Source organism: Esox lucius, chromosome 3, assembly GCF_011004845.1.
Source record: "Esox lucius isolate fEsoLuc1 chromosome 3, fEsoLuc1.pri, whole genome shotgun sequence".
In the NCBI taxonomy this organism is placed as follows: Eukaryota; Metazoa; Chordata; class Actinopteri; order Esociformes; family Esocidae; genus Esox; species Esox lucius.
Genome location: NC_047571.1, coordinates 19667689 through 19682108, shown reverse-complemented (window position 1 = coordinate 19682108; position 14420 = coordinate 19667689). Strand labels below are relative to the sequence as shown.

Genomic DNA, 14420 nt, shown 5'->3' with positions numbered 1-14420 from the left:
CATAGATTTTTTATAGGGTTAAGGTTAGGCGAGTTTGCTGGCCAAATAAGAACATGGTCCTTAAACCAGGTACTGGTAGCTTTGGCACTGTGTGAAGGTGTCAAATCCTGTTGGAAAATGAAATCTGCATCTCCATAAAGTCAGCAGCAGGAAGCATGAAATGCTCTAAAACTTCCTGGTAGACGCCTGCATTGACCTTGGACCTCAGAAAATACAGTGGACCAACACCAGCAGATGACATGGCACCCCAAACCATCACTGACTGTGGAAACTTTACACTGGACTTCAAGCAACGTGGATTCTATGCCTCTCCTCTCTTCCTCCAGACTCTGGGACCTTGATTTCCAAAGGAAATGCAAAATTTACTTTCATCAGAGAACATAACTTTGGACCATTCAGCAGCAGTCCAGTCCTTTTTGTCTTTAGCCCAGGCGAGACGCTTCTGACGCTGTCTTGTTCAAGAGTGGCTTGACACAAGGAATGCGACAGCTGAAACCCATGTCTTGCAAAAGTCTCTGCGTGGTGGTTCTTGAAGCACTGACTCCAGCTGCAGTCCACTCTTTGTGAATCTCCCCCACATTTTTGAATGGGTTTTGCTTCACAATCCTCTCCAGGGTGCGGCTATCCCTATTGCTTGTACACTTTTTTCTACCACATCTTTTACTTCCCTTCGCCTCTCTATTAATGTGCTTGGAGACAGAGCTCTGTGAACAGCCAGCCTCTTTAGCTATGACCTTTTGTGTCTTGCCCTCCTTGTGCAAGATGTCAATGGTCGTCTTTTGGACAGCTGTCAAGTCAGCAGTCTTCCCCATGATTGTGTTGCCTACAGAACTAGACCGAGAGACCATTTAAAGGCCTTTGCAGGTGTTTTGGGTTAATTAGCTGATCAGAGTGTGGCACCAGGAGTCTTCAATATTGAACCTTTTCACAATATTCAAATTTTCAGAGATACTGAATTTGGGTTTTATATTAGTTGTCAGTTATAATCATCAAAATTAAAAGAAATAAACACTTGAAATATATCAGTCTGTGTGGAATGAATGTATACATTATACAAGTTTCACTTTTTGAATGGAATTACTGAAATAAATCAACTTTTTGATGATATTCAAATTTTATGACCAGCAACTGTGTGTATATATATATATATATATATATATATATATATATATAAAATTACAAATAAAAATGTATTACCCTAACAAATGGCTTTACTTTGACTTTCAGATGCCTTGTGCACAGTACTGTGCATTCCACAACGTCCACCAGTAGGTTCCCACTGGTAAGCAGCCCCCTCACAGTAAATAACTAGCAGAACTACCTGGAATCAAATGTTGTGTTGAAAGAGTGAGCTGCTCCTCCAGACCAAGAGAACTGCCTATTACTGTTATTGGTTCCCTTGGGGCCTATAAGGCACCACAGCATGACAGCCTACCAGCTATACTCCAGAGAGACACAAGCAAGCACTTACAGACATACACACACACGCACGCACACACAGCAGGTTTTTGCTGAGCGCTGCCCAGTGTGGGGGCGATGTGTGAACCTGCTGCGTTACCCCTGCAGGGCCAGACAGAGAGAAAGGTTTCCACTTTCATAGCAGGAACAAGAAAATAAAATAGAAGACGGCAGTCTGGAAAAGTGTGGCTGTGTCAGAGGCTGTAACTGTAGAGGAATCTAAAAAGATCGAGGGAATGTCAAAGGACACGGCCCAGAGTGACGCAACACAGAAAAGCATTCCCTGGCAGGGAGACGAAGAGTCAGGGTAGGGCCAGCCCACGTGAGCTGGAGGAACGTGAAACCAAAGCAAGACACGAGACGTCCCACGAAGGCCTCCGCCCTGTGACCCTAACACTCGCTTCATACCCCCAGATTACCCGGCCATTATCATGACATTTGACAGGCTTAAGACTTCAAAACAACTGTAGAGTATAGGGCTGGATTTGGAGGACCGCTGGACAGAAACACCAGAAACAGCAATGCAGCAGCTCCATGCTTATAGAACAGGTGGTGTACCTGCTGTCCAGGTGGCTGAAGTCCAGCAGGTTGAACTCCCTGTTGTCCTGAGAGTGATAGATGGTGTCCACATCCTGGGAGTGAGTGGAAGGGGGGTTACAAACACGACGACACAAACACACAGCGTGACTCTATTGATTGAGTTCTGCATTAGATGGAGGTAGCATTCTCACCCACTGCACTTCCTCCTTACAGCCAATCCCATTATAGTCACACAGAGCAGCATATGTCTCAGAGAAACCACCTGAGAGGGAGACAGAGAGAGACAGAGAGAGAGGGAGAGACAGAGAAAGAGAGGGAGACAGAGAGGGAGGGAGAGACAGAGAGGGAGACAGAGAGAGTGAGAGAGAGAGACAGAGAGAGAGACAGAGAGAAAGGGAGAGAGAGAGAGAGAGAGGGAGGCAGAGAGAGAGACAGAGAGACAGACAGAGAGGGAGGGAGGGAGGCAGAGAGAAAGACGGAGAGAGAGACAGAGAGAAAGGTAGAGAGAGGGGAAAATAGTTAGAAAGAAAGAGATAAACACTCAGGTCGACAGAAAGCAGAAGTCCGATGCAGATCCCTCACCAAAGCCTTTGATATTGGACAGCAGATATGAGCGTAAACACACACATCAATAATGTAGGTCTTATGGTGGGCTTTGATTTAACCAAGTATGAGGTTTAACACAGTAGACACAGGGTTTCCCCCAAATGACATATCTTAATGAAAAACAATTATTGTATTGTTCTTTTGGCTTGGTTAAGGGCACTGCAGTAGAAGTAGAAAAAACAATCAGAGCAAGAAGGCTGATGTAGCCGCAACAGATCAGTGCATATTTTAGTCTTTCTACGCATAAGTCGTAGACAAAAGGCTTTTAAATATTTTTACTACTTGAAAGTGCCTTGAACACTTCTGAAAGTTTGGTAGCAGAAATGCTTTTCTGGAATTGTTTATTATTCAGTATTAAATTATTTTGCTTATAATATTTCATGATCAAAGAGCACCTCATAGATAAAGTATAAAGCTCTCCTCTCCTACGTCTCTATACGATACAGAAGCGTTCAACCAAAATAGTCTGTGTTCAGCCTTGAGTGTGAGGGAAGCCACATGCAGTAGGTAATGAAAACTGGCCAACATCCTCTGACTGAGGGGAGGCATCATCTGTAGGGGTTTGCTGGCCTCATTGCACTCTAGCGACCCACTCTGGCGTGTTGGGCCTCTGCAAAGCTACCCGGGGTAGGTAACTGTGTGACTAGGGCACTGGGGGACAGAGGTACAGAGTGACTGGTGGACTGATGGACTGGAGGAATGGGGGACTGGAGGACTAGGGGACTGAGGGACTAGGGGGCTGAGGGAGAGAAGGACTGAGGGACTAGGGGACTAGGGGACTGAAGGACTAAGGGACTGAAAGTTGGAAAGACTGAGGGACTAGGGGACTGAAGAACTGAGGGGCTGAAAGTTGGAAAGACTGAGGGACTAGGGGACTGAAGAACTGAGGGACTGAAAGTTGGAAAGACTGAGGGATTGTGCGATTGAGGGAGTAGGGGACTGATTGACTGAGGGACTGGGGGACTGAGGAACTAGGGGATTGGGGGACTGAGGGACTGATTGACTGAGGGACTGGGGGACTGAGGAACTAGGGGATTGGGGGACTGAGGGACTGATTGACTGAGGGACTGGGGGACTGAGGAACTAGGGGATTGGGGGACTGAGGGACTGATTGACTGAGGGACTGGGGGACTGAGGAACTAGGGGATTGGGGGACTGAGGGACTGATTGACTGAGGGATTCGGGGACTAAGGCATTGAAGGGCTGAGGGGCTGACAGTGTTTTGCCCCATCTCCCATACATTGCTGACAAATTTGAAAAATTATGAAGAAAAGCGAATCCAAGTTTTGTTACTTCAAGATAAGACTATTACAGTGCTCTTCTCTCCAGCTACCATGATAACATACTAAATAAATTACAATTAGTGTTAAATACAGCTGCTATAATCTTGACTAGAACAAAATTAATTCTTCACGATACTCCAGTACTAGCCTCTGTACACTGACTGCGGGTTAAGGCTAAGGCTGATTGTAAGGTATTACGGTTATCCTAGAAAGCATTTCATGGACTTGTCCTACTTACTTATCTGAACCGTTCCTGCCATTCATACCTACACAAGACACAGGCCTCTTTATTGTACCAAGAACTTCTAAATGAAAACAGCTGGAGGTAGGGCTATCTCCCAATCAGCACTATAATGATCTTCCATTTATTGTGAGAGACGCTGACTGTCTCAGCCTTTAAGTGTTTACTGAAGACTCATCTCTTCTGTAGGGTCTACGATTAAGAGTTGTCTGGCCCAGGGGCGTGAAGGTGTATGGCCAGGCGATGGGTTGATAACCAATCCTTGCTGTCTTTGCCTGGCGGGCCTCCCTCTCCACTGAGATAATCTCTCTCCAATGCAATTCATGGGATGAGTCACTGGCCTGCTCATGTCATCCAGTCGCCAGTGGGTGTGAAGTTAGGGGGTGTACTTGGCCTTGTCTCAGGTCTATTGGCATCCCTTTGGGGGTCTGGTGCTTGGCAAACTAGATGGAGCTTTTTCCTGCCTGGTTGGCCCTGTCTGGTTAATCTTGTGACGGGCCACATTGTCTCAGAATCCCCTTCTCTCAGTTCTTCCACCGCAACTGTTTCTATAAAGTGGGACTGTTGTCAGTCTGAATTCTAGTCTGACATATCCTTCTGAATCTAAGGAATGCTCCTTCTAATTTCTCTGGTGTCCAGTAGAATCTTAAAAGGACCTGAGTCTTTGGACAAGCCTCAGGACTACCTGGCCTGGAGACTCCGGACTTTCCCAGTCCACTTGGTTATGTTACGAATCGTGCCTCTGCCTAAGAATTCCTGCGGTCACTGCCCACAACCCATCTGGTTGTCCCTGTTCTTGTACACCAGGTTGTACAGCTGATCTGGAATCTGCCTAAAGACCACTTGTATTTATTGACCCACTGGTCATCTGAACATGCAAAAATATTAATTTGACCATGTACTCTCATAATCCCCCCCCCATCCCTCGGCTGCGCCAGAAGAGGACTCGTCATACTATGTTTTTCTCCTCAGTTTACCCGGTTCTAGACATGGGAGAACCTCTCATATTTAACATTTCAGTCATGCCAAATTGTAGTAAACTAGTAATTAGAAACATACAACTTGCCTCACCGCCCCGGCCTGACGATTCTCAGAAAGGTGCTTGTTAAATCAAATTAAATCAACAGGTTATTGACCAATAGACCCAGATATCTTGATTCATTTGAAGAATATTCTACATTTAAAAAAATGCATACATAAAATATTCTACATAAAAAAAGCCCTTCTATTATGATTGTATAGTTGGGCTCTACTGTGGAACTACAAACACCACAATGGGCCAGATAAGACACTCACATTTTAAGATGATGCTGTATGATCAAATGTTTTCTTCAAGTTTTTGAGAATCTAATTGGGTAGGACATGCCTTGCATCTGCTCAGAGACCTCAGTACACACTTGCCATATTGGTCAAGTTGTAGCCCAAAATATTAAATCTTATGAAAATGGTTGGTGCTCTGTAAATCCCGGTATTGTGCATATGCTGACATTTAACAGGCTGCCGCCTTCCTACAGAGTGATTTCCATGTGATTTGGAGGAATGTGCCAGGAGCTGATCAGAAGCCTTTAGATCTGGCTAAAAACATGTCGTGTGAGCCCTGCCCAAGGGACTGGGTGTGTGGGTGAATGACTATCGAGGGTCCCGCAGCCTGAGGGAACACTGCCAACACGTATGATGTAGTGTCAGGTGGTGGGCGGCTCACCGCATGTTTTCTGGGTCTCTAAAGATGATTCGGAGTTTGGTGAAAACTTGAGGACTCCATCAGAGACATCTCCCTCTGCTCGACAGATGGCTGGACTGAAGGAGAGAGTGAAATGGGATGAAAGAGAGAAACCATATTAACTTCTCTGAGGATGAACAGGCAATATGGATACATTACATTTTATTTCGGTTTGAGACAGGACTAATACATTATATGCAGTCAGAGTGTGAGCCATCCAGCTGGCATGCATCTTTATGGACATCTTTAACCTGTCCTTGATACAGGCTGTAGTTCCTACTGGCTTCAAGTCATCCCAGTGTCCAAGAAAACTGAGGAAACATGTCCTAGGTAACATCCATCACCCATCCATCACTCATCCATCACTTATCCATCACTTATCCATCACCCATCCATCACCCATCACTCATCCATCACCCATCCATCACCCATCACTCATCCATCACCAATCTATCACTCATCCATCACCAATCTATCACTCATCCATCACTCATCCATCACCCATCCATCACCCATCCATCACCCATCCATCACCCATCCATCACCCATCTATCACCCATCTATCACCCATCTATCACCCATCTATCATCCTGTCCTGCTGTCATCATTAAGTGTTCTAAAGGCTTCTCATGACTCACATTAAAGGCAGTTTACTAGGATCACTGGACCAATTAATCTACCGCCATAACATATGGACAAATAATTCGATTTCTATTGGTATAAGTCAGAGAAGTGGAAAACCTAAGTTAGACTGCTGTTCACCGAGTATAGATCAGCGTTCACTGTTCATCAATGTTCCCTTAAAACTCAGAGCACTGGGTCTGACCCTCATAAGGTTTGCTGACAACATCCTGTTTGTAGCCCTGATGACCAATAACGATGAGTCAGCCTACAGGGAGGTGTAAGCAAACTGTCCTAGTGGCGCCGGACAACAACCTCTCCCTCAATGTCAGCAAAACAAAGGCGTCTGTTGTTGACTTGAGGATGCAGAGGAAGACCGAGTCCCCAATCCACATGAATAAAGCTGCAGTAGAGTCAGCAGTTTTAAGTTCCCCACCGATCACAGACCAGAGGATTTCTCATGGATTATCAACACTAACAATGTTGTCAAGAGGTTGCAACAGTAGCTTTCCTCCCTAAGGTGACTGAAGAAGTTTGGCACGTCACCCTGGGTCCTCGCCAAAGTCAATTACCACCACGGCACCAGCAAGAGCATCCTGACCAGCCTTATCCCAGCCTAGTATGGGAACTGCTCCGCACATGACAGGCCCTGCAGCAAGCAGTTAAGGCGGCCAAGTGCATCACTGGGGCCAAGCTCCGATACACCCAGGAAATCGAAAACAGATCCTGAAGAACCATACACACCCCTGCCACACACTATTCATCCAGTGACCAGCTAACAGAAGAGGTCTGAGCTTGGGATACCATAATAAAAGGCTCAAACACAGACTGATCAACCCCTGAACTGGACTGACACCCACCCACACACACACACGCACACACATGCACGTACACGCATGAGCACGCATGAGCACGCACACACACACACACACACACACCCACACACTCGCCCGCACGCACGCACACACACACACACCCGCATGCACACACATGCGCTCATACACACACACACACACACAGACATTTTACCACAATACATTTTCTGTAAAACTACCGCTACCAGACTTGTTTTTACCATTCATTCTGTTACTATTCGGCACATTTTAAACATCTCCAATCCTCCATGCAAATACACATGTAAAAACAAAAAAACTGTGTATGTTTGAATCTTTATCTTATAGCGTGTCTTAAGGTGTCACGTTCTGGCACGGCAGCCATTCGTGCCAGTGAATCCAACGCCCTCTCTCCCTCACTTCACCACGGACACCTGTTATCCCTCACCACGGACACCGTTATCCCTCACCACGGACACCTGTTATCCCTCACCACGGACACCGTTTTCCCTCACCACAGACACCGTTATCCCTCACCACGGACACCTGTTATCCCTCACCACGGACACCTGTTATCCCTCACCACGGACACCTGTTATCCCTCACCACGGACACCTGTTTTCCCTCACCACGGACACCTGTTTTCCCTCACCACGGACACCTGTTTTCCCTCACCACGGACACCTGTAATCCCTCACCACGGACACCTGTAATCCCTCACCACGGACACCTGTTATCCCTCACCACGGACACCTGTTATCCCTCACCACGGACACCTGTAATCCCTCACCACGGACACCTGTAATCCCTCACCACGGACACCTGTTATCCCTCACCACGGACACCTGTTATCCCTCACCACGGACACCTGTTATCCCTCACCACGGACACCTGTTTTCCCTCACCACGGACACCTGTAATCCCTCACCACGGACACCTGTAATCCCTCACCACGGACACCTGTAATCCCTCACCACGGACACCTGTTATCCCTCACCACGGACACCTGTTATCCCTCACCACGGACACCTGTTATCCCTCACCACGGACACCTGTTATCCCTCACCACGGACACCTGTTATCCCTCACCACGGACACCTGTTATCCCTCACCACGGACACCTGTTATCCCTCACCACGGACACCTGTTATCCCTCACCACGGACACCTGTTATCCCTCACCACGGACACCTGTTATCCCTCACCACGGACACCTGTTATCCCTCACCACGGACACCTGTTATCCCTCACCACGGACACCTGTTATCCCTCACCACAGACACCTGTTATCCCTCACCACAGACACCTGTTATCCCTCACCACGGACCCTGTTTGTGTTCCTGCTTCCCCATTGTGTCCTGTTGGTCTTTGTATTGGTTCTACCCCAACGTCATGTAGTTCTGTTATTGTTGTGTTTTAATGGGTTTCTGTTCTAGTTCCTTTATCAAGTATTCTGTTTCGTTTTTGTCCGTTTTGTTTTAATAAATGTCTTTGTTTAATAAATGTTCTCCCTGCACTTGTGTCCTGGCTTCTTCCTACATCATGACACAAGGGAACTGGCAGGTATGAACTGTGTTGATCTTCAAGTATAATGACATTCGACGATTGTCAAGCCAAGCTGGGTTATAAAATTTATTTATTTCCTGTTTCCTGTTCATTGCTGCCAATTGACAGATTAAGAATCAGCCAACTAAATCATTATATAATGGCAATCTGTCAGTTTATGACACAGTCAGTAACATGGCACACAACCATTAATGACACAGCACGCAAGATCTGAGAAGAGATATAGAATACAATTTGAGTACATCTTGAAAACGCAAACTATGACGTTTAAGCACTCAAATTCATTCACTGGTATGCAGTTAAGCTGCTGCACTGTCATCAGAGAATATTTTAGAGACATTTTATTCGTGCAGTAAGTATATATTTGCTTGTAATACCAATACATGAGATTTGAATAAATACAAATAAAATGTAATAATAACAAGAAGAATGTCTTGTGTTTAATGTACTTAGAGTGAAAATCTGCAATGGATGTTTCAATATTAGACTGGTCATCTCATAGGCCGACCTCATCATAACTGAAGCTGTGTGGGATCACTTGGACTGGCAAAAGAACATAAAGCAGACAAAGTATTGGCAAATCCTTTAAGGAGCTTAGAAAAATGTACCACAGTCCAATTTGAAAAGATGACTCAACAGTTTACCAAAAGCGAATCGCTTCAGTTTTGCATTCTAAGGAAGGCCACACAAAATACTTGCTTTAAAAATACTATATGTTGATGTTAGTTATCAGTGATTAAGTTTTTCTTAGTGTTTACTTCAATGCTGCAGAGTTTTGGGGAACTACGAAATACTGCTCAAATAAATTATTCTCGGGTGGCCTAAGACTTTTGCACATAACAGTTTTTTCCTCAATTTTCTCTTTCACAAATCTGTTTTCTCGCCAACACTGCTTTGCTATCTATTATCTAACAGCAAGTGTTTAAACATTCAATTGCAAAATCCCCCTGAAATCTACTCAAAGTAATTTTCATTTAGGAAATAATTTTATAAAAGTACCTCCACACATTAAGAGGCATTTATGATTGTCGAGGGCATTGTCCAGCCACTCAAGGAAACATTAACTGTGGATAAATGTAGTGCAGGGTTGCTAGATTTGATTGACAGTGTACCGGAAATCACAGCATAAATACAGAGACCCAATAGAAACATGCCCAAATTCTACTTTGGCAATAACACCATATCTATAAATCAACCCGCCCCAAGACAGGTTTTCAGTGTCAATAAAAATAGACCAATCTGGCAGGAAATCTGACAGCACTGATATAAATACAAAGCCTGCAGTAGGTGGCACTTACGCATACATAGAATTGTTGAATATTCGTGAGAGGGCAAAGTTGATATGGTTCATCATGTGATCAAGATGGTCTTGTGACTGCAGTCTCAAGGAGTGGGTGGACTTGTCTGTGTCTATGACAACCTGAAAGGGTGAGGTGATATCATTGAAATGACAGAGATCAGCAGAGATCAGACACTCCAGAAGAGTAAAGGAGAAAATTATTTCAGAGATTTGTTGTCTGCATGGCTGCAAATATTGTAATTCATTCAAATAAACACTCTTCAACATAAACCCATTTAGAGCGTTGACGAACAAAGATTAATAGAAAAGGTCAAATTTGACATATACAGTGGGGGGAACAAGTTTTTGATACACTGCCGATTTTGCAGGTTTTCCCACTTACAAAGCATGTAGAGGTCTGTCATTTTTATCATAGGTACTCTTCAACTGTGAGTGATGAAATCCAGAAAATCACATTGTATGATTTTTAAGTAATTAATTTGCATTTTATTGCATGACATAAGTATTTGATACATCAGAAAAGCAGAACTTAATATTTGGTACAGAAACCTTTGTTTGCAATTACAGAGATCATACGTTTCCTGTAGTTTGCACACATTGCAGCAGGGATTTTGGCCCACTCCTCCATACAGACCTTCTCCAGATCCTTCAGGTTTCGGGGCTGTTGCTGGGCAATACGGATATTCAGCTCCCTCCAAAGATTTTCTATTGGGTTCAGGTCTGGAGACGGGTTAGGCCACTCCAGGACCTTGAGATGCTTCTTACAGAGCCACTCCTTAGTTGCCATGGCTGTGTGTTTCAGGTCGTTGTCATGCTGGATGACCCAGCCACGACCCATCTTCAATGCTCTTACTGAGGGAAGGAGGTTGTTGGCCAAGATCTCGCGATACATGGCCCCATTCATCCTTCCCTCAATACGGTGCAGTCGTCCTGTCCCCTTTGCAGAAAAGCATCCCCAAAGAATGATGTTTCCACCTCCGTGCTTCACGGTTGGAATGGTGTTCTTGGGGTTGTACTCCTCCTTCTTCTTCCTCCAAACACGGCGAGTGGAGTTTAGACCAAAAAGCTCTATTTTTGACTCATCAGACCACATGACCTTCTCCCATTCCTCCTCTGGATCATCCAGATGGTCATTGGCAAACTTCAGACGGGCCTGGACATGCGCTGGCTTAAGCAGGGGGACCTTGCGTGCGCTGCAGGATTTTAATCCATGACGCCGTAGTGTGTTACTTATGGTTTTCTTTGAGACTGTGGTCCCAGCTCTCTTCAGGTCATTGACCAGGTCCTGCCGTGTAATTCTGGGCTGATCCCTCACCTTCCTTATGATCATTGATGCCCCACGAGGTGAGATCTTGAATGGAGCCCCAGACCGAGGGAGACTGACCGTTATCTTGAACTTCTTCCATTTTCTAATAATTGCGCCAACAGTTGTTGCCTTCTCTCCAAGCTGCTTGTCTATTGTCCTGTAGCCCATCCCAGCCTTGTGCAGGTCTACAATTTTATCCCTGATGTCCTTACACAGCTCTCTGGTCTTGGCCATTGTGGAGAGGTTGGAGACTGTTTGATTGAGTGTGTGGACAGGTGTCTTTTATACAGGTAACGAGTTCAAACAGGTGCAGTTAATACAGGTAATGAGTGGAGAACAGGAGGGCTTCTTAAAGAAAAACTGTGAGAGCTGGAATTCTTACTGGTTGGTAGGTGATCAAATACTTATGTCATGCAATAAAATGCAAATTAATTATTTAAAAATCATAAAATGTGATTTTCTTGATTTTTAGATTCCGTCTCTCACAGTTGAAGTGTACCTATGATAAAAATTACAGACCCCTACATGCTTTGTAAGTAGGAAAACCTGCAAAATCATCAGTGTATCAAATACTTGTTCTCCCCACTGTAGCTGGTTGAGGCTGTAGAACCGTTTCTCACCTGATATTCTGGATAAGTGTTCATGGCTCGAATCTCCAGGAAGTTGAAAGTAACCTCCATCTGAAATGACACTGGTAGTTATGATAGTGATATGACAAACTCTTCTCTTTACTGACAAATGCCGATAAAAATTGTCCCAGAAGTGTTGTTCTCATCATCCTCATTATTATCATCAAAACAACACTATTAGTCAAAACGGTAAATACCTTGGTGGGGACTTTGACAGCAAATAGATACAGTCGCCATGTTGTCAGAACCTAAAAGGGAAAGAGATTCATTTTGCTGCCAGACAGAAGGAACATCAAAATGCAAACTGCAAAACAATTCTTGCAACAAATAACAAAGACATCACAAACCCCAATCTGGGCAACAAACATCAGTTCATTCAAACATTACATCCCTGTCAGCGCCAGACGTTACTCCCGAGCATTTGAGACAGTGACATTTCATTAGTTATTGTAGTTATTCTCAGAAGATTTTACTGTCAATGTGTCATAACTTCAATTCATTTAGCAGAAGGGAGTGGAGGACAGAAGGGGAACCACAGACAGCTTCATCCGTGGATTAGCATGTAGTAGTTGGTGTGCATATTTGGACACTCGCAACTGCAGATGTAATTAATCCCATTCATAATTCAAACGTTCTAATTAGCATACCCCGTCCATGCCATTATTACGCGGCCCTGCCCTGCATCCCTCCCTAACCCTAACCCTAACCCTACCCCAGTTTCTTTTCATCAACACCGCTCCTCTCATCACCCCCTGCCAGCCCTCAAGTTAATTCTCCATTTCAATGGAAATATGTTCTTTATTTCATATTTTGAATCCCACCATCTCACAATCCACCTCTCTGTGCATTGTACCCCCAACTCCCGTGGCCCCCACCAACACCCCCCCCCACGTCTCTCTTCACCCAGTCTCTCTTCCCTTTCTTATTCACTCAGAGTTTTCAATTCTTTTTCTGGTCTGTCGCTTTCAATTCCTTAAGGCCTCTCTGTGCTGAATCGTTAATGGCACCCCACTGAGAGGTGGAGAGAGAGAGAGGGAGGCCTAGAGAAAGAGAGAAAGGGAGAAAGACAGAAGAGAGAGGGGGAGAGATAGAAACACCAGATTTCCCATTAATAAATTCCTCAGTTTTGGCATCTCTCCATGCTATCCTTAGATAAGTAAGCACGTCGATGGTGGATCAAGCTGGATATGATAAGACGCCCAGGCCAGGCAACCATGGAGCAGACCCTGAGGTCCTTTGAAACTAGGCCTTCTGTGAGCGCCTATTACAGAGATTGTTACTACAATCAGAATGCCCTGACAAGTTGGAAAACTGGGTTACATAAACCTGATCAGAGAACTGCGGAGGAAGACAGAACATTCTGTGAGGATGGCTAAGAGGCTCAGAAAGAGAGGAAGGGAAAAACAGAGAGAAAAATGACTCAGATGCAGATCCCTCACCAAAGCCTTTGTTATTGGACACCAGATATGAGCGTAAACACAGACATCAATAATGTAGGTCTTATGGTGGGCTTTGATTTCACTGAGTGTGAGGATGCCAAATATCATTCACCATATCAATGGATCGCTTTTTGGTTTGGTACGTGCCAAATTACAATCAGGGTAACATTTGTGGATTATAAAACAAATAATATATTTTGGAGAAATAAGCAAAACATGAAGAATAATAATGACATTAAAAAAATACAAACGTTTTGAATGACAATAGAAGGCCATTTGCTGTACGGTGTAATTACTGAGGCCTGAGAGTGAATGGACCCTCCAGAGTCTGTGATATCCTTTTCCAAAAGAGATGTGTGGAAGTTGCCCTTTATTTAAAATTCAGGTGCAGCACACCAAACAGTGCGTGAACCAGTCATCTGTTTAGTACTTTCAATTGACTATTAAATTGAAAATCGTGAAAGATGCTCTTATCCAGGGTTTACAGACTCCTGAATATCCCTGTTAGTGGGCTAAATCAGAGACAAGGGTCTGAGTAGGTCAGGACCTAGAGACAACTGACCAATCACACCTTTGAAGACATGAAAAATAAAGCTTTTCCACACTGTCTGAAATCCAACCACACCTCTCAGACATACAGTAGACGGTTCTCCAATCTGCTCATTGATGACCAATCAGAATCGTAATAGCTGAGGGAAGATTACTTTCAGCCGAGCTGAATCCGACAGCCAGGGAGATACCGGAGTAATGAGACAGGGCCACTTTAACCTGGCTGTCTGAGAGGCTGAGTTGTCAGGTCTTAAAGGGAATCTTCAGAGACGTGTCTATAATGGGGGCTGCAGAGGTGACCTTCCAGCCATAATGGCACACTGGAGTCAA

General features: G+C 44.7%; 1 protein-coding gene across 3 annotated transcripts in view; it reads right to left on the bottom strand.

Moving 5' to 3' along the window:
- Positions 1-14420, bottom strand: part of carmil3 (capping protein regulator and myosin 1 linker 3) — a 55248-nt gene that overhangs the window by 31795 nt on the left and 9033 nt on the right. For 2 of the 3 annotated variants that reach the window (XM_010889067.4, XM_010889052.4), the window contains exons 3-8: positions 12300-12350; positions 12094-12153; positions 10166-10287; positions 5831-5925; positions 2190-2260; positions 2017-2090 (exon numbers count right to left, since the gene is read on the bottom strand). In XM_010889067.4, the coding sequence (XP_010887369.1) occupies positions 2017-2090; positions 2190-2260; positions 5831-5925; positions 10166-10287; positions 12094-12153; positions 12300-12350 (473 nt within the window). The remainder of the gene's footprint in view (positions 1-2016; positions 2091-2189; positions 2261-5830; positions 5926-10165; positions 10288-12093; positions 12154-12299; positions 12351-14420) is intronic. The other variant, XM_010889059.4, reaches the window with a different exon arrangement.